Genomic DNA, 27,493 nt, shown 5'->3' on the forward strand with positions numbered 1-27,493 from the left:
TACTAGCATTTGCATTGTTGTATATTTTTAGCATTTGCATACAGTCAAAAATGATATGTTGGCGTTAATTAACTTTGTTCACTAGTTCCACGTAAGTTAATTTACCTTAATTTATTTTAGTAAACATAAGTTAGTTACAGAAAGCTAATGTAATGTTTAGTTCAATCAACATAACATTCATATTTTAACTTTAATCTAGTTCAGGGGTCACCAACCTTTTTGAAACTGACAGCTACTTTTTGGGCACCGATTAATATGGATGGCTACCAGTCTAAAACACACTTCTCAAATAACAAATTTGCTCAATTCACTTTTAATTATACATTTGAAGTCAGAATTATTAGGCCCCTTTTGATTTTGTTTTATTTTTTTTTAAATATTTCCCAAATGATTTTTAACAGAGCAAGGAAATTTTCACAGTATGTCTGATAATATTTTTTCTTCTGGAGAAAGTCCAGCACCCAGAGGAAACCCACGCGAATGCAGGGAGAACATGCAAACTCCACACAGAAACACCAACTGAGCCAAGGTTCGAACCAGCGACCTTCTTGCTGTGATGCGAGAGCACTACCTACTGCGCGACTGCTTCGCCCCTAGACAAAATCAGACATAACAAAACTGGACAAAATCAGAAAAAACTAAATTAAACAAAAGTGTACAACTCAGACAAAACTAGACAAAATCAGACAAAACAAAATATGATAAAACCAGACAAACAAATAGACAAAACTAAACAAAAGTAGACAACATCAAACAAAACAAAAGTAGAAAAAGATCAGTCAAAACAAAACTAGACAAAACTAAAAAAGCTAGACAAAACGAAAACAAAAGTAGACAACATCAGACAAAACAAAACTAGACAAAGAGAAAAATCAGACCTAATATATTTTCAATGTCATTAAATTATTTTTGTCATAAATATACCTGACAAGACATTTTGGGGAAATAAATTATTGTTAAAGTGAGTGACATAGTAGTGGTGTGTCTTCTGTTAGATTGGTAAGATTATATTTATGAATTACTTTACTGAGGAAAAAAGCCTTTCTAACATTCTCCAAGTCTGCGTTTATTTAACCAAAAATCCAGTAAAAAACGTAATGTTTTAAAATGTTATGACATTTTTAAATATTTATCTTCTACTGGAAAATAACACATTAATTTTCTTTGAATGAATGAAAAGGCTTAGTACTTTTATTAATTTGGGGTCGCCACAGCAGAATGAACCACCAACTTATCCAGCTTATGTTTTTACGTAGCGGATGGCCTTCCAGCTGCAACCCATCACTGGTATACATCCATACACTCTCATTCACACACATACACTACTGACAGTTTTAGCTTACCCAGTTCACCTATACTGCATGTCTTGGGACTTGTGAGGGAAACCTGAGCAGCACCCAGAGGAAACCCACTCGAACACGGGGAGAACATGCAAACTACACACAAACCTAGCTGAGGATCGAACCAGCGACCTTCTTGCTGTGAGGCGACAGCACTATTGTGCCAAAGCGTCACCCCTGGAAAATAATAAAAAAAATTGTTTATTCATGAGATAAAAACATCACATGAATCATAAAAATCATACAAAATCTATATAAAAAAAAGAATTATTAAAATTTGTCTCTGTTGTGTACAATCCACTGTTTAATCCTTTTTAGTAAATTAAAAACTAAAAAATTAACGATACTTCTAATTTAATCGCTGATTTTAAGATGGTAGATCTAAAATAGCTTTTATATCAATACAATTAACATATTTGCAAATGAAGCAACTTAGGTTTTTTATTGATTATTCAAGCATACTAAAACCATGTCAATGTGAATAAAAATTAAATATCTCAAACTTATTTCTTAAGCATCAGTTTATAGCATTGCATCAATTTATTAATTTGCATTTGATGTTAGTCTAATAAAATTATTATAAATATCAAACTGCAGAGTTTTGTTTAGTTTTGGCCTCTGAATACATCTGAGGGGATTTTCTTCTTCGAGTCTTTATTCATATTCAAATATACACATTTTTATATAACTAATTCCCAGTCTGTAAGGTGCAGTGGGTAGCACGCTCGCCTCACAGTAAGCAGATTGCTGGTTCGAGCCTTGGCTGGGTCAGTTGTCATTTCTGTGTGGAGTTTGCATGTTCTCCCCGTGATTCCTGCGGGTGTTTCTGTTCACCTCAAAAAGTTCAAAGACATCAGTACAGGTAAATTGGGTAGGCTAAATTGTCTGTTGTGTATGTGTGTGAATGAGAGTGTATGGATATTTCCCGGTTTTAAGTTGGCGGTTCATTTTGCTGTGGCGACCCCAGATTATGCTGAAAAGAAAATGAATTAATTTCTTGTCAGTGAACAGAAAACAGTTTTCCTGCTTAGTATTTTTGTGGGTGCAAATTTTTCGCCGTGATTTAAAGATGAACCGCACGAATCAGAACAAAACATAGCATCAATTTTGATCAATTTAACATGGCCAGACAGAATAAATCTACCTTTTCCAAGAGTCTCTTCCCCAGTAGGTGTCGTGTTTTTTCAAGGATATCAAAAACTTTGAGTTACTAAACCTACTATGGTAAGAAACTCACGCTTACTTTCCTGTAGCGTTGTGACACGTGACCTCATTAATATTCATGAGCCAATCAACGTTTGCATTTAGCTTAGCTCAGGAGTGTCCGAGGGCCGGTGTCCTGCAAAGTTTATTTCCAACCCCAATCAAACACACCTGGGCTAGATAATCAAGCTCTTACTATGCTTTCTAGAAACATCATTGCAAGTGAGTTGAGGCAAGTTGGAGCTAAAATCTGCAGGACACCAGCCCTCCAGGACCGAGTTTGGACACCCGGGCTTAGCTAATTGAATGTAAAATGACTTTATTACACATTCATGAGCTCCGCCTTCGTCGTAGTAGGATTCGCAAATTCGTTTCCCTCCCTTGGGATGTATCCTTCCTACGTCACGAGGAGTTGGAGTTACTTGCTCACTTTTCCTATTAGGATACGTTTGGGAACACTTGAACGGGATCAACGGCGGTCGACGAACACCTTTACGGCTGAGCGGGATGAAACGCGTTTTTGTTTTGCAAACGAACCACCAAAAAGAGTTTCATTCAGTGCACACTTGAGACTTTGGGGGAAGCGCGTTTCGTCCGCACGCACACACTCACTCAGTTATCACTTGTGGAGAGTTTGGAAGTTGTTACACTGATTCCCAAATCCAGCTGCATCAGAGGAATGTTCCCTGTAAGGATGTATCATATATTGAGGATTACAACTGGAGCTCATCTGGTGGCCACATTCATCTTCTTTGCAACTTTTGCATATGCAGGTAAGGATTTTACACCAATTTGTGATTATCTGAGCTTTATTTAAACGCGTTTTAAATGTTTGGTTGTTTTATGCTCACAGAAATAACTTCAAGCACCGCTAAAATTGAGTTTCACCTTAATTTAGAGCTATATATTTGTAAATAAATGAATGTATTTGAATTCACGCTAAAATATTTGTACTTTTGTTTATTATTGTTTAAAAACATGAGAGGATTTATTATGATGGATAACCTAAATATGAATCTAGAAATTTAGCTTTCTAGTTCAGTGTTTTTGAAACAGTGTTTAATTGTTACAGCGAAATATTTCACACGACTGAGGTAAAGTTGGTTTTATATTCACACATTTGGATTTTCTCCTTAATACAAAAATAGTGAAATCATATTAGCAGCCAATGACTATCAAAGTACAACTTTGTTCACAGGCAAATAAATATTGCTAATGTTATTTTCAAGTCATTGCCTACTTGACTTGCATGAGATTTCAGACCGAATTTTCAAAGTACCACGGTGAATAATGTAGGGTGCATGTCACTGAACAAATGTGAGGATATAAATCCAACTTTACCTCAATTTTAACACAGATGTGCACATTAAAACCGAACTGTTTTGCTCATTAAATCTTTTAAAACCAACATGATTAAAGAGATTTATATGTAAAAGCCGTCTTCTTTTTTAAAATGTGTTTTTGCTAATGTGAGAGGATTCATTATCATACTCCTATACAGTATAATAACTAAGCCTTCACTCTCTGATGTTCAATCTAAAAGTTATTACTTTTTTCCCAATCAAGATGATTTCTCATTTATTTCACAACAGATCATTTTCATTTAAGTTAAAATTCATTTTTCTTTTCTGTCCATCTTTTTGGAGTTGTGAGAGCGTTTATACGTGGCCTATAAATGAGAGTTCACATTGACGTTCACATTGAAACGAGTGTAAAGTATTAATGCTTTTCATTAATTGAGGTTTGTGTTTAAACATCATTCAGGTAAATATTTATTTATTTATTTATTTTAAGAACGGGAGAGTGTTTCATCTAAATATGACTATTCAATGAATACACTAGTATTCACACTGCAACAGAAGTGGATTCAGTTCATTTGATCAGTTCTCATTGAGGTAAAATTGGACTTATATTCATAAATTTGCACTTTCTCCTTAAAAGGGTGGTTTACTAAAATATAATTTTTTAAACTTTAGTTGATGTGTGTAACGTAGCTGTGTGAACATAAACAACATCTCTGAATGTAAGACGCTCAAACCTCAATGCAAAGTGAGACATTGGCTCTTACAGAGATAGCTTAGCAAATCTACAGAGAATGAAGTTTGAGACTGCAAAAAATACATTCGGGTCAATGATGTCATAAACCCTTCAGGTTACACGCATACACCCCGTGTTAACATTAAACATAAAACACTTAATCTCAGTTCTCTAAATGTAAATCTACACTGTGATCTTTCGCATTTAATTTGACCAGATTTGTTTGTTTGTTGATAATCAGATGCATATTTTGAGAATGATTTCTTGCTAATTCGTTTCCCTCCCTGCAGGGTGCTATAGGAGGGTGACAGATGTTGAAATTTCCTGTTTTGAATGTGCTCTTTTTTAGCCATTTGCTATGAGGATTAAACGGGGGGTTGGGGCTAAAATGGTGGCTCTCCAACAAACTTTATCACCCACTGTTAAAGCTTTAGGCACTTGAGATTATGGGCCCGTCTGCTATGGCGGAAGAGTTGAGCTCATCGTTTAGGTGTCCACGGATGAACGTCACATGACTCATTCTTGCTTATTGGTCAGAGTTTTTTTTTTTTTTTTGGTGCAGCACACATGTGTTTGAGCACAACTACATTGTTTTACACTCAAATGTTTGCTGCTTATTTAAAATGAGCTTAAACAACACAATTCTTGAGATTTTCTATCGATAACCTAACCGTTATGCGTTCAATCCACTTCAATTTGTTAAGTTAACTTAATCATTAACTTAATGAATTGTGTGCAGCACTGCTTTTTTTACAGTGTACTTTAAACTTGAATACGCTGTTGATTGTTTTTATTTTGCATTAAAAAAAGGCTAGACAAAGGAGAGTCAATTGGAAAAATCACAGCTTTTGCAAATATTAACAAATGACAATTTACTACTCTTTTTTTGTCTTTACCTAACATTTTCAACGAAGTTTTTTTTATTTTATGTTGTGGATGTTCATTTACTTGACAGTGGCATTTTGGGGGCTTGAATACAGGGGGACTTTTGAAAAGGGGTTTCAAGTGCGGGATTTTAAAAACTCTCATCGTAAACCATAAAAAACGGGACTTTGAGGAAGTGGTGACCTCATCATCAGCATGCGTTTGCTCTTTACTTGAGTGCAAGAATTTGACAGCCAAAACAGCAGTGGTGAACTACAGGACTGTATCTGTCCAGACACATATGCTGCGTCCCAAATCGCATGCTTGTGCACTATTTTACACCATTTTGTAGTATAAATAGTGTAAGTAGTGTGTTCACACTGAAAAGTCAAAAAATCATCAGTGCACTTTAATTACCCGGATGATGGACTAATTCAGCCGGTAAAATGAAGTGTGTAATGATGGACACTTCACGCACTCAACGATCGCAGGTTTGCTTATGTAGCAGAAGGGGCGGAGCTATCGGGCGCACATGTTGAATAACTTTCTTATTTTGGATGGTGAAAGCAAAAGTCTCCTACGAGAGTGATTATAGCGCCTCCCGATGGTGAATGCGGATATACTCACGGCAGGTATTATCTGATAATTCGGTCGTTTATTTCACTGATTTGGCAACCGTCAAACGTCATCAGGGAAACGGGTTAAATTTCTGCTTCGTAAAAAAACATTAGTGTGCCACTTGGGGACGACACTGCATACATATACTATCCTGTTGAGTGTGTAAGTGCATAAGTACATAGTGCATGAGTGCATGGTGTGCCATTTGGGACGCAGCTACAGTATTTCTTTACAAAGTGCCATAACAGCAAACTACTGATTTTGTTGTTGTTTCATGTGCGACTTGAATGGCATCCGCCGCATAAAACATATGTTAGAGTAATTGGCAGTTCATTCCTCTGTGGCGAAGCCGAAGGATAATTAGAGCTTTTTTTTAAACATCAAAATTTTTCCTGCCAATACAAAGCTAGGAAGAGTTAGGATAATGCAAGTCTAGTTGTGTTTGTTTGAAAGAAGAGAGGCATAAACCCAAACAATGGCTTTACGATTAGTTAAATGTAAGATGGTTTTAATTTTTGGGTGAACTATTCCTTCATGTCATGATTTGCTGAATGGTGCAATGTTAGACATTTGATTGTATTTTTGCAGTAATTTATTGGAAGCACTGGTTTTAGCAAGTTACTGCAACTGCCCCTTTACAGTAACTTACCAGTAAATGTGTTTTAAAGTTGCAGGGCTTGACTGCAGTTTCATGTTACAGTAAAATAGCCTTAACTTGTATGTTCAAACCATTTGATTTTATTCATTTTATTTAATTTCTAAAAACAATCAAGTTGAGAAAACATAAAGGAGATGTGTGGAACCTTGATTTGTTTTTAAGGTGTAATGTACATTGCTTTATGTGAGAATATCTTATTATACATACAGTTCAGATTGCATGATTTTAGGCCCGATTTTTGACTCGCCGACAGTTTTTGAGAAATCACCGACAAATGCCTGAAATCACAGGCAAATCGGTGCTCGTGCATGCGATTAACAATCACACAATGTGAACTATCAAAGACACGATCGCCGATGAGTCACTGACACCCATGAGAAATCTGGCATGCTGAATATCTGGAGCTGTTGGCGATTCAAATCATGCCGTGTGATATGAGTTCTGATTGAAAATAACATCAGCGATCACCTACAGCCAATGAGAGAGCAGCATCCATTAGCAGGGCAGCGGGAGGCTGGGGGAGACTTTAAAAGCATTCATTATCAGTTTATTTGGACCCAAGAAATGGAGAAAAAACTATTGGAAATTTGGCAGAAGCACCAGTGTCTGTTTGACGTGTTATCTGAGCAATACGACAACCGTGTCGAAAAAAGAAAAAAGTTGAGGAGAAATCGATAATTCCCTTTAAACCCATGAGCAAAATAAGTACATACTCTACTACACTAAAGGCTTCTTTCTCATTATGTAGTTGATAACAAAATATACACTACGTGACCTCGCGTTGTTTTCTTGCCACTTCTCGTATATTTGGTTGTGAAACGTAGTTTGGACGAAGTTGTCAGCGATTATTCCTATTTTAAAGTCATACAATGTGAAACCTCATGTCGCCGATCCATCCTTCAGTGTAAACGCAGCACGATGGAACGCTAGCCCAGATAGTCATGCAGTGTGAAAACATCCGTGACATGACTACTTTGAAAATCATGCAGTCTGAACTCGGCATTAGAGAGTGTGCGTTCTAACTCATTTTAAAGGGAAAGTTTAGCCAAAAATTAACTTCATAAATTTTCACCCATTTACTTTCACTCCTGTTTGATTTTTGTTTTTTACTATTAAAAAAAAATATTTTGAAGAATGTTGAAAATAATTAGCCATTTACTTCCATTGTGTGTTCTGTGCATGCCAGTGCCTGTTAGTTTCCAACATTCTTCAAAATATCTTGTTTTGTGTCCAACAGAAAATGTTTTGAACAACTTTCTGGTGAGTAAATTAGTTTTTGGTTAAACTATACTGTGTTTTCACCATGCTCCTGCCTCTCATTGCTCACTTTTCAGGCTAGAAGGGGGTTGTGTGTTTCTGTCCGCAGGAGGTTCACCTCTTTTGGCTCACACACTTTCAACCATCAAATAGGTGTTGGGGATGTTCAACAAGCCCATTGACATGCTAATTGATTCACTTGCTAATAAGAGCCCCTGAACCCACAGACAAGCGAACCAGCATGAAACAATGCAGGATCTGGACTGAAGAGTGGGCTTGTGTTTTTAAACGGTCGAGGCTTTATTTTCTGACCCTTTGGCTGTAATGCCTCCCGCTTTGAGCTTAACGCCTGGGCCTTTGAGCCATTTGCATATTTACACTTTTGAGTCTTTGGAAGTTAATGCTGAATGAATGTGTTAATCATTAAAAAACAAAAAGGGTTGGTGTAAGGCTGGGCTTTCCATCAAGGGTTTAGAAGTATTTGATGCCTCGGGCCACCCTCAGATATGCCATGATCTCATTTAAAGGGACACTCTTGCTTTGGTAAATATTGAGACTGGAGAACGTGCTAGAATGATTTAACAGGGCCTACAAACTATTACTGGAAATGTGATTTTTCAGTAGGAGGAAGGATAAATTAACATTTATATATAAAAAAGAAATATTTAAATTAATTACATGTTTTATTTGAGTAATTTCTTTGTAATTATCTGTCTGTTCTTTTTTTAATGTATTTTAAAAAATATGTAAGTTGCATTGATGCAATTAAATTTATTATTAATTTTTTTAATTGAAGTTCTTTTATTTTTACACTTTATTTTGTTTTCTCTTTTCAAGCTATCCATGCTACAATTTGATTATTTTAATTTTAAATTATTTGTATTTTAATATTGTATTAATATTGTATGAATCTGTGTGTGTGTGTGTGTGTGTGTATATGTATATGTATGTATGTATATATGTATGTATATATATATATATATATATATATATATATATATATATATATATATATATATATATATATATATATATATATATATATATATATATATATATATATATATATATATATAAATTGTGCAGCTTTAAACTGAATGCATTAATGCAGGCTAAACAAACAGTGACAGAAAACACATTTAATTAATAACCTAGGAAAGCATTTAGGTCCCTCCACAACTTTTTCTGTCATTGTTATATTTTACAGGGAAACTAAAATGCTTTCATACATGTGATTTAAATGAAGATTTTGTAGGAGACGTCATTCAAAACATCAGAATGGGGAAGAAATATAATTTAAGTGACTTTGATCATGGTTATTGGTGCCAGACGGGCTGGTCTAAGTACTTAATAATAATTGTTATTAATAAGTAGAATATATATATGTGTGTGTATATATATATACATATATATATATATATATATATATATATATATATATATATATATATATATATATATATAGTTGACGAATGTTCGTTGAAACAACGTATTTGGGAAACGGCAAATCAACAATGTTTGTAATGACGCAACTTGTAATCTTAATTGGCTAACGATGGTTTTTGGAAACGCACCCCTGGCCATTAGAAATACTCAGTGTTTAGCCTCGTCTAACTTAAAGTCTAAAGTTTAATTTAAAATAGTTTTAAAAGTCTTAGGTCTGTGGGTTTACTGAGTTTTTTAAATTTTTTTAGTAAAAACAACGTGTTGCTTTAAAGGCAAAAGGTTTGCTCAATTATTTTTTTTAATTAACTAATCACTTTTTATAGTGTACTTAAAAACTATGGGGTGACATACTTAATTGTTCATAATCATAAAGTCCAACAAAGCATTTGTTGCTTTTTGGTGGGGTTAAATATAACCTTAACTTGTTTCCATCCACCCTGGTGTGGTTTATCTTTGATAAGGTACATCTGTAGAGTCCATAAAAAAGTCCAGGCTGAAAGAAAGCAGGTTTCCCAGAGGAAAGATAGCTGCTTCTCCTTGATTCTTAAAACAAAGAGAAACGTGCTCTGTTGTCCTGTTTTACGGCGCTCTTGTCAACCCCCATCGGCAGCGCTGCTATTGAGCTGTGAAATGAGCTGGATGGAAATGAGCAGGACGTAGTTGTGGTGTTACTCAGAGTTCAGTCTGTTAATCCAGAGTTAACCAGGGCAAGAGCGAAATCTTCAAAGCGCCTGTCATTAAAGCAACGCGGTTAGGCAGCTGATCCTTTAATACTTTTGGAAACAGCCAATTTAGCCATGGGAAAGACTTCTTCAGTTCATAGGCGGAGAGATATTTACTGTATGTTTTTGACTGTGGTCATTAGGATTCTGCTGCACAACTGTAAAGCCTTATAAAACACACATAGCCCATCGACAATATGGCTAAAATCTCTTATCACAATGTAAATAATCCAGATATAGTAACTTCTGTAAATTCAATAAACTAATAGTTTATATATATATATATATATATATATATATATATATATATATATATATATATATATATATATATGGTTTAGGTAGATATTCTACTGTATGTTTTGAAGATGGTCATTAGGGTTCTGCGCATCTGTAAACCTTATAAAATACACACAGAGTTTGTCTCCAATATGACTAGGCAAGGGCAAGGTATGATAACCTTGGATAAAAAGATCACGTTTTTACTGTATATTGTGATTACTGCTCCAAAATAAGTTCTCTTTAAATGTCTGGGTAAAAAAAAACAACCTTTTCCCCCATTGAACACAATATGTTTATATTAAGAAACATTTTGGACCAGTAGCCTTTAATATGGAGGTTCCTTTTCTGCTGAATGTACTGTTGCCCTAAAAAATTATATAAAAAAAATAAAGTTGTGAAAACATTTTAAAAAAAAATAACCCATACATTAGGAACAGTAAAACAGAAAACTTTGGTGGTTTTAAAACCTTGACATTTCCAAACCCCGATATACCTTGAAACCGGTTATCGTCCCATGCCTAGATACGGCTAAAATCTCATATCACAATGTACGTAATCTCAATATAGTAAGCTTTGTGTAAATTCAATCAATTTATAGTTTATATATTGACCACATGTAAAAGACTGTTTATGTTTTACATTTAAAACTTTATATACTCATACTAGGGCTGGACATTGTATCGTTTCAGCATCGATATTGCAATGTGTGTGCAAAGTCGCAATAATATGCAACGCTAAATTGGAATTATAGTTGATCGACAATTGAAAATACATGAGATTTGTGGAGTCGTTGCAAAGTATAACCATAACAGAGTGAAACTTGATCATTTGCATGGATTTTAAAGGGATTTCAAGAAATTGTTGAGCATTCAGGCACTATAGCATAAACATTTGTAACTTTATTGAAGAATAATCCTAAGTAAATATGTAAAGGTTTATTTATATAGCACCTTTCATCGAGATTAAGTCACAAAGTGCTTTACAATAAAAGAAAACCGGAAAACAGGTAAAAGAAAAGTGCGGGCCCTGTGAATGCGGGATGTCTGGGGAGACAAGAGAGTGCGACAAGCGTGCTTCTGCCCAGTTCAAGGCAACTGTACATAGTGCGAGTACGCCCTTAGGTATATCATTTGTCATAAATCTAAAGACACAAACCTGCACTGACATATTTTTTGCTTTCATAACTTGAATTAGAGACTTATTCTTTGTGCATGCATCACACAGTTCATACTTTTGGATTCTCAAAATGTTATTTGTTTGCTTCAACCAAAGCGAGTGACACTCAATAACGTCAGCTCGCAAATTGTTCAAACAACAATTACGATACTGTTACTGAAGACAAATAACACACACCCTCAACCCAGCGTCACTCCACCATCGACTGAGATTCTCCTCCGCCTGCTTGAGTTTGTTCTCCCCAACATGTCAACTTGTCCAGGAAGGACAGTGATTCTCTGCTGCAGCCAACTTCTGTTGCCATGTTTTGATTCTAGATGCTTTGGATTAGTAATGCGAGGATTCAACCATGTTACAAAAGCATATTTCCATTCCACAAGCATAACCGCAGACCGCAGCAGCTCTTAACTGCAGTCAAGTCTACGGCTTGGCAGTCAGTGACAAATTTCCTTTTTCTGACCTCTTTCTATAGACGGCAAGGAGTTTTCAAAAACGGACTGACGGACGATCGAACACTTACTAGATGAATCAGTCACTTTGAATGAATCAGTCCAGCAGTTCAATCAGTGCAGCATCTACTTTAATTCTAGACAGTTTGGCGATCAAAAATTCATTCTGATTCTGGAATTGGATACTTGGATTAACAATTGGATGCTTATCAATATCAATTTTGATTCCTCGTATCGATTCCTGTGTGGACATTTGTATTTTTCCACTTGACAGTCTGGCAGGATCTTCCACTCTGGCTGAGTTACCAGACCATGAATAATAATCTAAGCACTAAGTGATGGACCGTGGGAAGTGCTGAAAAGTGTGGCTACATATAATGAAGAATGATGGCAAAGCTAAGAGTAATTATTGTAATAAACGAATATGTTTGCAAGGAAAGCATCTGTGATTAGTTCACAATCATTGAATTAAAACAATGCACTGCATTGGAATTATTGTGCGTCATGAGTTCAACCGACAAGTGTTGTGCATTTTAATTAAAAAAAATTTCTACTGACTATCTTAGTGGTAGTTTTTCTTTGCAACTTGAGGTAAAACTAAACATCCTCTCTGCTGCTCATTCATAAACACCTGGACGTCCTGCTGAAGTTTGCTGGAGAGACAAATTTAAAGGGTCACAAAACACCAAAACACATTTTTTGAGCTGTTTACAGTCTTATATGTGTCTCATACTGCTAAAAACACTATTAGGACACCTATATCTCACTAAAAAGTGAAAATTGGTTTTTTTCACGTTATTTCGAGCAAATTCAAACTTCCGAATTTTTGAATCTGCGTCATGGCCATGAGATCTTAGCATGTATTCCAGCATGTAGACTGGATGTCTGTACCTGGGAGTACCTTATTACGTCTCTGGGTGTGCTGCATTAATGCATGAGTAAGGCTTGGTTCAAACCAATCAGCGCACTCTATTGTGCAACTTCATTAATATTCATTACTGTCACAGTGTTCAGACAGCAGAGACACCACGTTGTGTTGCCAAAACGAGCGTGCAGTGTTGCTTTTATAATTTGCTGCAGTGAGGGTTTTGTTTTCATTTTCTCTCTATGAGAGCGCAGCTGGACCCACGTGTGGATTTCAGTGCATGCCGCACTCTGCAACAATATGCGTCTATGGAACATTGTTTACCCGAAAGCTTTTCTCATCTGGAATTTGATAGATCCGGATTTGCTGCTCGTCTCCTCTTATTAAAGGCTAGCATTAGTTGGTGTTGATTGTCCTGTCTCTACAGATTTGGTAAGTGAGCGACAAGTGGTCTTTGTTTATTTAGATGGCAAAGTTAGTTCATATCGAACTAACTATTATACCGAGTGAAAACATGTTAGCACCACAATCAAACTTAGTCATGTAGGATTTTCACCGCATTTTGTGACAGGAATAACACACACGGCTTTCTGACGCTACCTGCCGAGTGCATCTAAGTTTCTGGGAAATGCGGAGTTTTTTTTTTTTTTCTCATTCGCCGTGTGGTAACAAACATTGCATGAAAAATACACGGTGTGTAAACACCCTGTGAAACAAGGGGGTTTCATGGCCCTTTAAATGTCAACATTGACAATATTAGGTTTTAGGGATGTAAAGATTTGTTGGTTGAAAAATGGAATCAAATATGGGATTATTTAAATCGGTAGAGATATTGAATGAATTGCAATACATGTTTTGAACAGAAGAGAGCGCTGTGTTTACAGGGGCAATTAAAGAGTCTTCTTTACCTTGTATTATAGGTATCGAAACTGTACTTTATCGGTATCTGTGCTACATAATAAAAGACAGAAGTATCGATAAGCTCTGATGTTAACGATTCTGCTATCGGTACTGGAGAATTATTACTGAATAAACATTACTTACAGTAGCATAATTTAACTGACCAACCTTTTTAAATTTGCGCTATTTGATATTCGTCTGCACAGTTGGCAATCTCACATGAGAAATGCTCGTGTTTCGGCGAGCGCGTCAAGTATGAAAAAACTTCACAGTTCTTGGCTGTGCACGTGCACTCAGGGGAGGCTCGAAGTACAGACTTGTGGTCGCAAATAAACATTACATCAAGACAGACATGACATTTTTGAGGTGAATTATATCTTATAATACAGCATGTGACTCTTTTAACACTATTTGGAGGTGTCCACGATGCTGAACAACATATGTAAAACAATGTGAAGACTTGTGCGGCCACCTTTTCTTCTCTCCTGAACTTGAAAATATGATTGACAGAATCGTAGAAATGCTGGATTAAGATCATCTAGGGGGTCGAATTGAGATCGCGATCTTTTTACGATTAATTGTGCAGCTCTAGTGTTGCGTCTTCTGAACACTTTACGATTAAATTGATCTAGTCATCAATCTGATTACAAACAGACATCTTTGTAATAGTTCTCATTAAGTGCTTGCTATAAAGCTAGCTTTAAGTAATTAAAATTTTCCAGTATTTTCTTCCATTCCTACATTTTTGTGGCCATCAGGGGACTTTACATCTGCTCCAGTTGTTCAACAGTGTGATAAACAGCTTTAATGCTGCGTGCCAAACATGCTCTGGATTGATTCCTTGTTGTTGGATGTCTTCAGTCAGTGGATTTTGTCCACTCCCACACCGATGATTTCCTTTGACAGCTTAAGGACCCCGATTCATCCAAATGGCACATTAATAAACCAACAAGGTGACATTTCTTTTTCCAGCGGCCACCCAAAGTTAGATCAGGAATAAACCTTTAACGTTGCGCAGAGCAGTAGTACTTCAGCACTAATCTCTCCTTGGAGGAGAACTACGTTAATGTGGTTGCCTTCTGTCGGAAAATTGGCCTGCATTTTTGTCTGTGGTGCCACTCTGCTGCTTTCAGTGTTTTTTTTTTCCACTTTTAAGGACGGATAAAAATAGAATATCAGACAAAAAGCAAAATGCTTACTCATGTATTCTTATGTAGGGCAGCGCTGAATTGTGTTTTTAATTACAGATACTAGATACTACAGGCTAGAGATGAAGGCCTGGATTACGCTTTCAGATTTATAGACGTTCACTGACATGCAATTCATTCACTGTCAATTGACTCAAATGAAAGTCAAGAGAAACATAAAAATGAATGGGAAATGATGCAGTTTTAACAAATGCTTCAAAGTAGGGCTGCATGAAACTGGGAAAAAATATGAGATGTTGTTGATTGTTGCGTATAATTGTATTTCTTATGATTTAACTAACTTGCAAAACACAGTTTTATCAGAAATTAAAGATATATATGTATTTATATTATGATCATACTAAGATGTACAGATAATAAATAGTTTTCTGAGCTAATTCGACTTTAAAACAGTCGTCCCCAGTATCAGTTGGTACCGGGTCGCAGAAGAAATATATTGGGAGCAACACTCTCAAGTGGTGCAACACGCGCGTGCCTTCCAGGCAAACACAGTTGAAAACATGTTTAGAATGCTGCGCGCACACTCATTCACCTGACAAGAACCCATCAGCTTCATATTTTGTATGGAATATTCACATTTCATTAGACTAGTTATCTCAGACAAACACTGTAGTGCTTTTTAATTTTGTCCATAAACATTTATCAGTGTCAGCTTGTTATCCTCTGAGAAAATGGTTGATGATCGCCTAGCAATCTTCATATAACCCCCCCCCCCCCACCCCCCGTTTCATTCAGCATTGACAATAATACAAATGAACTTTTATGCCTGTAATGGCACTTTTTATATTTAGAAATAACAGAATGTTATTGCTGCCCCAAAAAAGATTTGGTTACATCTTCAAAAATAACTTAAAAGAAAAATCATCCTGTTTTGAAACGACATGAATATAATAGTACATTTTCATTTTTAGCTGCACTGCACCTTTATTTAGTTTTATAAGGGAAATATGAAATATGAACATAACTATGTGCTTAGCCAAAAATATAATAAAGTGGAACAAAAGTAACTGATTCATAAAACCAAACACTGTTTAACAATCAAAATGATTTTGAAGTCAGGGTAAATGTCAGAATGACCAGCTGAGGAAAGCCTGCTTCCCAGTAAAATATAGGTAATTTTACAAGATTATACTGTGAAATCACAGTAATGGACTTTGCTACTGTGAAGGGCTGTAATTTCACAGTAATTTAATGTAACAAAATCACAGCAAATTGCTGTGAAGTACCTCACGGTAATTTGCTGTGAATTTACATACAGTATTTTAATGTAAAAGTAATGCTATTATTAGCCAGGAATTTACTGTGAATTTAAGGTTAATTGTTTTACAGTGTAGCTTTTAAACAAAAATGTTATTGTAAACTGTGGTTCTTAAAAAGAAATTGTTCACCCAAACATTTCCTCACCATTTCCTCACACTCAAGTGGTTCTAAATCTAACTTTTATGAATTTCTTTCTTTTGTTAAACACAAAACAACATATTGTGAGGAACATTGAAAAAAAAATCAGCCTTTGATATTCATAGGAGGAGCAAACAAAGTATATGGAAATCACTGACTACTGCTTTGGCTGCTTTACTGGCTTTTCAGAATATCGTCTTGTGCCTTTAACAGAAGAAAGAATTCATTTTAGGGGGATTTTTCCCTTTAAATATCTTTAAATTGTCATTGATCCATTATGATTAGTTAGGAGTGTTCTTTAGATCTTTTAGACAAAGAAACCGGAGCCTCAGAGTCACATCTATGGACTGAAAGGTTTATTGGCTAAAGCAAACTTTTTGGTAAAGTTTGAACGGTAAGGTTTCGAACTCCCATAATTGAACTTTTGTTTTGGTCTGATTTTGTTTGAAATTATGTCACACAATTGATGTTAAGAGTTGTATATACTGTAGGCCTGCACGAAATTGGAAAAATTTGTTATTGCGATTATTTTTCTGCACTAAATATTGCGATAAGAATACAATTTCACAAGACAGTTTGAATAGCTCTCATTGATGGTTTCCTAGTCCGTCTAACAGTGTTCAGGTACAAAAATTAAATAATCAATGCAAATGCTTGTCTTACTTTTTGTCTTGTTTCCAGTCCAAATACCAAAAACATTCTTAGACCAAGTAAAAAGGCTGGGTAGTTTTCACCATCAGAAGATATAAGTGAAAACTAAAAGTTTTTTTTTTTTTTGCTGGTTTAAAGGAAATTATCTGCAGTGGGGTAAGTGAAATCTTGTTTTTCCACATGAAATGTAGATATTTTTTATTAAAAACAAGACAAAGTCTGAGTAACAATGTTTTTTTTTTTTTTGCATAAATCATATAAATTCCAAATAAATACAGTGATTAAATACAATTCTGTAACCCCTGGTCAACTATAATTCAGAATTATTATTAAGCATCTTGTGATGTGATTATTGCGAATACACACTTTGCCATATTGATCTTGAAACACTATATTGTGCAGCCCTAATATACCGTATCATAACAGACACAGTTTCCGGATTAACATCAATACATGGCCTTGTATATGACCTTGAATAAAGCTTACAAAATATTAATATCAAAACTGAGCATACCTACTAATATTTTCTGATTGAAAAGAAAGTAGACGAAGAGTTAATTTTGTCTTTTTGCATATACGTTTTAAAGCTTTTAAAAAAAAATATTAACAGTATTGTTCAGTCATTTGTTTTTAGGTAATTTTTATCCATATTTCCAAGTTATACCAACAAACTTCAATATAAACGTATATCTTTCCTCCCCTCTTTTTCTTATGTTTGTTAAAGAAAGAAATGATTGCCAACGTGGCCTGTAGGCGTGCAAGTACACACAAAAACACATGCAAACGTCTGTGCACACACAAAATTCTCATGCACAAACAAGTACTGTTGATTAACATCTTACAAGGCACTAGATTAAAGGCCATTTCTTCCAGTTTCTGAAAACACATCAGCTAGAGGATCGGCCATTTCCTCATCTAAACACATCAAGCGGTATTTATGGAGACGCACAGCTGGTTTTTACCTATGCTTTGCCCAGCAGGATTCACACCTAATGAAATATGTTTGTTCCATTCAAGTTTGGACTAAATAAAACACGCTGGTATTTTACAGGTGTACAGTGTAACTCCTCAAACTCAAATGTCCAAATAACCCATAGATGTTCCTGCCAAAATTTACACTTAGTCTGTTATTGGGTGAAGTGGCTTTTTAGAGGCTTGTGGCTTACTCGGTATGATAAAGAGGAAAGTATAGCTCAAAAGAGAGAAAAAAACCTTGTAAATCGGTGAGGATTTAACAGTAGATCACGTAGCTTAAGTTTCTAATGTCTTAGTAAAATATTCAAATGCTTAACTTAATGATCAAATGCCTGAAGTTTTATTATGAAGGACGCCTGTGCAATAATGCAATACAGTATTGATGAACATACTGTATAAACGATCAATGAGAAATTATTTTGTCAAATGTATCTGCTATGTAATAGCCTACTAAACCTTTAAACTAAATAAAAAAAAAGCACAAAGCTTCATATTTAGGAGGAAAACACTCAAGTAATTCTAAGCTTTTTGTTTGATGTTGATTTTAGTCTAGTAAGTGTTTATATTGAAATACTTTATATGTATATTTTATAGCCCGTTTCCACTGAGTGGTACGGTACAGTTCAATGAGCTTTTATGATCGTTTCTACTGTTAAATTGTACCTAAAAGCGAATCGTACCATACAACTTTTTGGTCACCCTTTGCAAAGGGTACCAACAGGCCCAAAGGGTACCATAAGGCGGAGACGCGCAGCTGAACGCTATTGGTTTACAGAGATGCGTCACTCGTAGAAGCAGGAGAATGAAAACAAAGCAAGCACCATTTTTAAAAACACAGTCGAAACATTACACCGTAATAATATACACATAATAACAAGCCATGGTTGACTCGAGCTCAAACAAACCTTGTTGTCGTCTTGATGAACAGCCATAAAACCAAGAAGATGAAAGAATGAAGAACTGAAATCAGCTCAAATGTTCTTAAATTAAACATTACAGTAATTTACAGTAAATTCACAGTAAATATTTAATGACAGCTCAGAGCCACCGTACAAGCAAAAAGCTAAATACAGATAGGATTACTTTAGAAAATGAGGCAATAATTAATTCCATTTAGCGTTTTAGATTCTTTTGAATACGGTAACCATCACATGCGCTTGTTATAATCATTATAAATATGCCGATCAAACTAAATATAATCTTACATAAACAACACATCGCAAGCTACGCGTTGATAATAACAAGTAATCATATTAGATTACAAACAACCCAACAAATTGTTTAGCACGTGTGCATTGCTGCTATTATGTTTACACGTGATATTTTTCCTGAGGCGATTTAAACCAAAATACACAATAACACTCTGTCAAACATATCTACAATGATACGGAATATGGTCACTTACTGAGTTATTAACGCACAGCAATACCACACAAAGGACTGACTTTGGAGGAATAAACAATGTGAGGTAATCCCTGCGCACTGAACATGCTCGACCCACGGATGCGCGAGGCAGGCATTTCTGAATGATTATGTAATTATCTGCTTAAAGGTATCGGCCTAATTTTGACATCAGACTGATAACGATATCATTAAAAGTAGCCTTTATCGGCCGATAACGATATGGCTGCCGATATTTTGTGCGGATCTAACCCTAACCCATACGAATTAGAAAAAAGGTATATAGGACAGTCATAAGGACAGAACAATATGCCGATCAAACTAAATATAATCTTACATAAACAACACATGGCAAGCTATGCGTTGATAATAGCAAATAATCATGTTAGATTACAAACAACCCAACAAATTGTTTAGCACGTGTGCATTGCTGCAATTATGTTTACACATGTGATATTTTTCCTGAGGCAATTTAAACCAAAATACACAATGACAGTCTATTAAACATATCTACAATGATACGGAATATGGCCACTTACTGTGTTATTAACGCACAGCAATACCACACAAAGGACGGACTTTAGAGGAATAAACAATGTGAGGTAATCCCTGCGCACTGAACATGCTCGACCCACGGATGCGCGAGGCAGGCATTTCTGAATGATTATGTAATTATCTGCTTAAAGGTATCGGCCTAATTTTGACATCAGACTGATAACGATATCATTAAAAGTAGCCTTTATCGGCCGATAACGATATGGCTGCCGATATTTTGTGCGGATCTAACCCTAACCCATACGAATTAGAAAAAAGGTATATAGGACAGTCATAAGGACAGAACAATATGCCGATCAAACTAAATATAATCTTACATAAACAACACATGGCAAGCTATGCGTTGATAATAGCAAATAATCATATTAGATTACAAACAACCCAACAAATTGTTTAGCACGTGTGCATTGCTGCAATTATGTTTACACATGTGATATTTTTCCTGAGGCAATTTAAACCAAAATACACAATGACAGTCTATTAAACATATCTACAATGATACGGAATATTGTCACTTACTGTGTTATTAACGCACAGCAATACCACACAAAGGACGGACTTTAGAGGAATAAACAATGTGAGGTAATCCCTGCGCACTGAACATGCTCAACCCACGGATGCGCGAGGCAGGCATTTCTGAATGATTATGTAATTATTTGCTTAAAGGTATCGGCCTAATTTTGACATCAGACTGATAACGATATCATTAAAAGTAGCCTTTACCGGCCGATAATGATATGGCTGCCGATATTTTGTGCGTATCTAACCCTAACCCTTACGAATTAGAAAAAAGGTATATAGGACAGTCATAAGGACAGAACAATATGCCGATCAAACTAAATATAATCTTACATAAATGTAGCAAGTACGATTGATTTGTCGCGATAGCGTATTTTTCAATGTGGGCCAATTGGTCAGAAGAGAAAGAACGGCTACTGGAGAGAGAAAAGCAGCACAGCAGGTGAGTGAATAATCAGACACAGTCAGTTTTTTCCTTCAATATAGTTTATATAATTAGAAATATGTTATGAGTTTGTGAATTTCTGTCCAATAAGCATAAGTATTTATGTATATATAGGTTCGATATAGGTTATATAGGTTATAAATTATATAGGTTATAAATTATAATAATAAAAAGTAAATAATTTTCTCTTTTTTTCTTTACACAGATGAACGTGAAGTCAATATACAGTTAAAACAAAGTTGTGATCAAGACAGTTGAGAAATTTCAAACACTTGTACAAAATGAAAATAAAAATCTTAGAAAGCTACAACACTGTGTTACCCTTTGTATCAAACAAAGTAAAGAAGGCAATAAATTTGTGATAAAAAATACTCTGTATTCTCAAATGTAATAAATAAAAGAAAATAAAGAAATAAATCAATAATAAATATACCAACTCTACTCAAATGCAGGCTATAATTCAATATTCACACTTTTAACTCAATAAATCATTAATGTGCTCAAATAAATCACCTCTCTGTTTAAAGAATCAATACACGGTTCAAATGAATCACCTCCCTGTTCAAAAGATCGCTACTCTGTTAAAATGAATCACCTCACTGTTCAAAGAATCAAAACTCTGTTCAAATGAATCGTTCGCTACTCAAAAGATTCGTTTTGCTGTCCAAAGGATTTGTTTCGCTTTCAGATGATTCGTTCCACCGGTTGCCGTTCACAGTTCAATACCAAGGATTTCGTGAAAGAGAACTGTTGATTCTCTTAGCTCAGTTCCAGTAAAGGTTTTCCGTTGAGGATTTTAGGAAAAGTAAGAAGGAAAAGCGGAAGGTCGCGATGAGTCCGAGTCTCGTTTCTCCAAACAATCAAAAGAACTCTCCTACCAGTCCGGTGGCACAAACACACAGTCTAACAGGAGAGTCGGTTCCGTGGGTGGCTCGCCGTAAGTTTCTCCTCGAGTCCAACGTGAATTAGGGACTCATCACAGATGCTTCGACACACACAAAAAACCCAGCCTTGCAAAACACAAGGCAAATATAAATTAATAGAATGTCTTTAACAATAAATCTCATATGTACACGCTTCATATGCACATTTACTTAACATATATACACACATTTTTGACACTACTTGAAATCATGTTAAAATGAAAACAAAAATAAACACAAACTCACCAAGGAAATCACTCAAAATCAAAGCGAAAACCCAGGAAAACTCCAGGTGGCACTCGTGTGCAGATTTCACTCTCATATACAAATGACGCTTTTTCTCTCAATCCTTAATCAAAAATATATTACATAAATCATTGCAGCATCTTATTAATGGTAAAATTGCACAGTTAATACGAATTTAGAACATTAAAAGATATAAATCTAATAATTTTCTACTGATAATACAATAACAACTTACTTCTCTCACTCCCTTGCAAACACTAAATCACCATAGCAACAGTAAACACAAACTAACAGACAAGCGAGATTTGTTATTGTTTGGAAAGCTGATCTGCTGCTAAAGTGTAAGGCACGATGATGTCATTCTAAAGCACTACTCCCTTGAATGCTGTATAATACTCTTTTATAAATTATTTATATAAATAAATAATTTTAATGTATATTATTTAATCGAGTATTCTGCCAGTGTTTTTTCTCATATTTATAAGGGTATTTCTATTTTTTCTATTGCTGTGTAGTAACAACTAGTAACCTGGGTTATCCGGGTTACATTCTCCCCGCCTGGAATCTATGCAGGTCCCTCTGCATCTTTTAGGCTGCGTAACGGCAGCAGAAGGGAACATTTTCTGCATTAAAAGAGAGGCTTCTCTGGGGCAATCAGACTCCTCTAAAGATGCAGTGACTGCTGTACTGAGACCTTGTAGTAAGGATTGTATAACCAGAGAAAGAGGATTCCCTAATTGAGAGTACTGTAGCCTTTGTGGTGGCTCACGGTGTCTTTGCGAACGTCTCAATGTATTTCTTTCAACCTGGTCGATCACTGCCTGGCCACTGTGAATATTTCTCTGATCAGCTTCATCATCTATTTCACTCAATATTTCCAGTTCATCTCTCTGTTCCAATAGTTCTTGATCATTTACTACAGGTACGTTTCTTAACATATCTGGTCTAACAGAATCCATTACAGGTGTGTTCTCTCTTTCAGGTTCACTCATGGGACAGTTTTCATCTTCAGGTAAGTAAGGTAAGTTCTCTTGTGGTATCTCTATTGCAGGACAGTCATTGATTTTACTTTTCACGACTCTTGTTTTACTAGAAAGTTCTGCAATCGGCCTGTCTCTTGAAGGCTTAACATGTCTTGGATTGAAGAGGATTCTGCTCTCTACTTTTGGTAAGTGTCTACGTGAGTAGTGATCCATTGAATCATCCTCAGAGTCAGAACTCTCAGTCTTAGTATCAGGTTCTCTTGCACTAGTGTTTGCTCGAGTTCTAGGTCTGCGGGGTGGTTTAGGTTTTACTGGCTCAGGCATGCTTTCTTGTAAGAATCCACAGGGCAGCAGCAAGTCTCGATGCAGTGTGCGAAGTGGGCCATCCCTGCCTTCTGGACTAACAGTATAAACAGGTAAGTCTCCCGCCTTCTTTAACACAACATAGATTTCTTTCTCCCACTTATCAGCCAATTTATGCTTTCCTCTTAGCTTGACATTCCGTACTAGAACACGATCTCCAACCTCAAGGAATGAGGTGACTACTCGCTCATCAAATCGTTTTTTGTTCCTTCTTGCTAATTTTGAGGCATTCTCAGTAGCTATTCTATAGCTTTCCTCTAAGCGATCTTTCAGATTTCTCACATAAATGGAATGAGATGGGGATGACCCAGTAGCAGGTAAACCAAATGCTATGTCTACTGGCAGCCGAGGCTGTCTCCCAAACATCAGCTCGTAAGGTGAGAATCCTGTTGTGTCATTACGAGTGCAATTGTAAGCATGGACTAATGGTTTAACAAAGTCTTTCCAATAGGTCTTTTGTTTGTCCTCCAGGGTCCCTAACATTTGTAGCAATGTTCTGTTGAAACGTTCTACAGGGTTGCCTCTGGGATGGTAAGGCGTAGTTCTTACTTTTTGTATTCCTGCTATGCCACACAGTTCTTTGATTATTCTTGACTCAAAGTCGGGCCCCTGATCACTCAGAATTCTTTCAGGAAACCCGTAATGGATGAAAAAGTTGTCCCATAAGCATTTGGCCACAGTTTCAGCTTTCTGGTTTCTAGTGGGCACTGCAACAGCATACTTGGTGAAATGATCAGTAATTACAAGGATGTCTTTAGTGTTGCTTCGATCAGGCTCTAGTGACAAGTAGTCTATGCAGACTAGTTCAAGGGGTCTGCTGGTTGTGATATTCACAAGGGGTGCAGCCCGCTCAGGAGGGGTCTTTCGTTTTACACATCGCTCACAGGTCTTTACTTTCTCTTCCACAGTTATTGCCATTTTTGGCCAGTAAAAACGGGCTCTAGCCAGGTCCAAAGTCCTTTCAATTCCGAGATGCCCCATGTCATTGTGCAGATTTTTTAATACATTTCCTCTGAGCTTTTTGGGCAAGGCCAACTGATACAATACGCCTCTTGGGTCCTGTCTCTTTCTAAATAAGATTCCATTCTTGAACTCAAAGCGGTCCCACTCTCTTAGCCACAAAGCTACTTCTGCAGGCTCTACTTTCCCATGAGGTTTCTTTCCAGAATTAAGGTGCCTAATTACTTTTTCAAGCACTGGATCAGTTCTTTGACATTCTTTTAACTCTTCCTCTGACATTTGGGGAAGAACTGGAAGGCCTCCTGCCTCCTGCTGGAATTCTTGGGGTACTGCATCAACACTTTGGGACAGTGATTCTACCACAGTAAGTTGAGAATACGGTAGGTTAGAATCACCACAGCTCTGATATACTTGGTGTCGTTCACAGAGGGCTTTTACTGCATCGGGCAAGATAACTTGTTGTTCTGTCTCAGCTAAGTGATGGAGAGTGAATTGTTTGATTCTTTCACGTTCTTTCTGAGAGGCGAAATCATCAATCTGTTCATCATGGGGCCGTCTTGAGAGTCCATCTGCATCTAGATTTCTTTTGCCTGCACGATACTGAATCTTAAAATTGAATGTTGACAGGCTGGACAGCCATCTGTAACTGGTTGCATCGAGTTTTGCAGATGTTAATATGTAGGTGAGTGGGTTGCTGTCTGTAATCACAGTGAACTCTCCTCCATACAGATAGTCACTGAATTTGGCTGTGACTGCCCACTTGAGTGCAAGGAACTCTAATTTGTGAGCGGGGTACTTTGCTTCACTTTTAGTTAGTCCCCTACTTGCAAAGGCAATCACCCTCATTCGACCTTCCTGCTCTTGATAAAGAGCTGCTCCAAGTCCAACAGTGCTGGCATCAGTGGTCAACACATAGGGGAGTCTAGGATCTGCGTATCCTAGGACTGGAGCAGAGGTCAACTTCTCTATGATTGTGTTAAATGCCCACTGACAATCCTGGTTCCATCGCTCTCCAAACTGTTCTTTAGGATCCAGGTAAGGTGTACTTTTTGTGGGGTTTCGTTTCTGATTTTTCTGCAGTGGGGGATATCCAATAGTAAGGTCATTAAGGGGTCTTGTGATTTTTGAGAAGTCTTGAACGAACCTTCTGTAGTATCCTGCAAATCCAAGAAAAGATTTCAGTTCTTTAAGGTTTTTAGGTCTTGGCCAGGTTTTGAGAGCTTCAATTTTGGTTGGATCTGTTTCAACACCATTCTGAGAGACTATGTGGCCTAAGTACTGGACTGATGTTTGGAAAAACTTGCACTTCTTGGGAGAAAGCTTTAATCCGTATTCTTTTAGTCGTGTCAGGACTTGCAAGAGTTTGGCTTTGTGCTCTTCTAATGTCTTGGAAAAGACAATAAGGTCGTCTATGAAAACTAGGACGTCTTTTCTGTTAAGATCACCCATGCATCGCTCCATCAGCCTCTGAAATGTACTTGGTGCATTAGTGACGCCTTGAGGCATTCTGTTGAATTCATAGAATCCTAAAGGACAGACGAATGCAGTCTTTGATTTATCAGCCTCTTCCATCTCAATTTGATAAAAGCCTGATTTTAAGTCGAGAACTGAAAACCATTTGGAGCCAGATAGAACAGAAAAGGCTTCCTCCAAATTAGGCAGGGCATATGCATCTTTTACAGTTTGCGAGTTTAACTTTCTGAAGTCAATGCAGAGGCGTACATCATTGTTTTTCTTTCTTACTACTACAATTGGAGAAGCAAAAGAGGATTCAGATTCTCTGATGATGTTTGCATCAAGGAGTTCTTTAAGATGCCGTCTTACAGCATCGACATCCTGGGGATGGATAGGCCGAGCACGCTGCTTGAATGGGGTGCTATCACTGAGATGGATATGGTGTTTTACTTTGTTTGTGTGGCCATAATCCAAGTCATGAAGTGCAAATACATCCTGCATGGAGTTTACAAGATCAGTTATCTTTTCCTTCCAATCATTTGATAACGGAGAGTCACCAAAGTCAGGGATGATTCTATTTTGTGCAGGATTTGTAACTTTGCTCACAGAAGCATTTACTGGTTTTCTTCCCTCAATCACACTTTGTACAGCATGTACTTCGGCCAATACTGCTTTTGGAGGAATAGTTAAATCAATTTGTGTCTCATTTCTTAGCACTATTGGTATTTGGACATTGCGTTTTGCAGGTAGAGAATGCAAACTGCTTGCCACAAGTAATCCACCAGGCAAAGATGACGATACTGAGGGTTCAATTGTAACACAAGTCTCTGAGAGTGGCCCAATAACTTTGACGCATCCATTAAGAACTACAGTACTTCCAGCTGCTATCACTTCAGGCATGTCTCCTTTTACTTTCACTTGGCCCAGGACATTCACACCAGCCTGCTGCAGTCTTGCTTCTAGAACTCTTATCACAGCTTGATACCCTTGATAACGTGACATAACTCTGGGCTTGACTGTTTGAGCATGACCAGCATATAAGACATCTAGGGTGTTAGTGCCAATAAGGATTTGGGGTGTTTGTGTTAGGTCTGGGACAACTAGGGCCAATGTTGGAACTTCGGCCTCAGTTCCTAAAAACTCTTGTGGAAACTTTAGAGTCAGTTCAACATATCCAAGGTAAGGAACAGCTTGGCCGTTTGCCCCTTCAACCTCCAACAGATGATTCAATGGCTGCATAGGATGTCGTGACAGGTAGCGGTTGTAGAAAGACATGGGGACTGTTGTGACTTGAGACCCTGTGTCTAGCAAGCAGTTCACTTCCTTTTCTTCAATTTTGACTCTAGCAGTACACTTCATTCCCACTAGTCCGGCTGGTAACTTTAAGGAGTTCCTGGTATCTGTATGCTTATTAAGTGACTGTTGATTATTTGGGCTTTGTTTTCTCTCAGTCCCCATCCGCCCTGCGATAGAGACTGATTTTAGTTTAAAGGCACTGTGGCTCCTCCATTTCTAAGATCCCACTCAGCTTGTTTCTCTCTTAATTTTTGTCTCTTTTCTTCAACTCTTAATGGGTTTGGTGCATTTTCACAGT

General features: G+C 36.7%; 1 protein-coding gene and 1 long non-coding RNA gene across 2 annotated transcripts in view; one reads left to right on the forward strand and one right to left on the reverse strand.

Annotated features, from left to right (window-relative positions):
* The first annotated feature begins 2,994 nt into the window (after window positions 1-2,994).
* Window positions 2,995-27,493, forward strand: part of ror2 (receptor tyrosine kinase-like orphan receptor 2) — a 139,704-nt gene continuing 115,205 nt past the window's right edge. Inside the window, exon 1 of the mRNA XM_021472213.3 lies at window positions 2,995-3,316. Within this exon, the coding sequence (XP_021327888.1) occupies window positions 3,223-3,316 (94 nt within the window). The 5' untranslated portion in view covers window positions 2,995-3,222. The remainder of the gene's footprint in view (window positions 3,317-27,493) is intronic.
* LOC103911709 (uncharacterized) lies at window positions 20,998-22,474 on the reverse strand. Its single transcript, XR_662727.5, has 3 exons — window positions 22,374-22,474; window positions 22,139-22,241; window positions 20,998-21,979 (listed from the first exon to the last, which is right to left on the reverse strand). It is a non-coding gene; the product is annotated as an uncharacterized lncRNA (long non-coding RNA).

This window comes from Danio rerio, chromosome 10, assembly GCF_049306965.1.
Source record: "Danio rerio strain Tuebingen ecotype United States chromosome 10, GRCz12tu, whole genome shotgun sequence".
Lineage (NCBI taxonomy): Eukaryota > Metazoa > Chordata > Actinopteri > Cypriniformes > Danionidae > Danio > Danio rerio.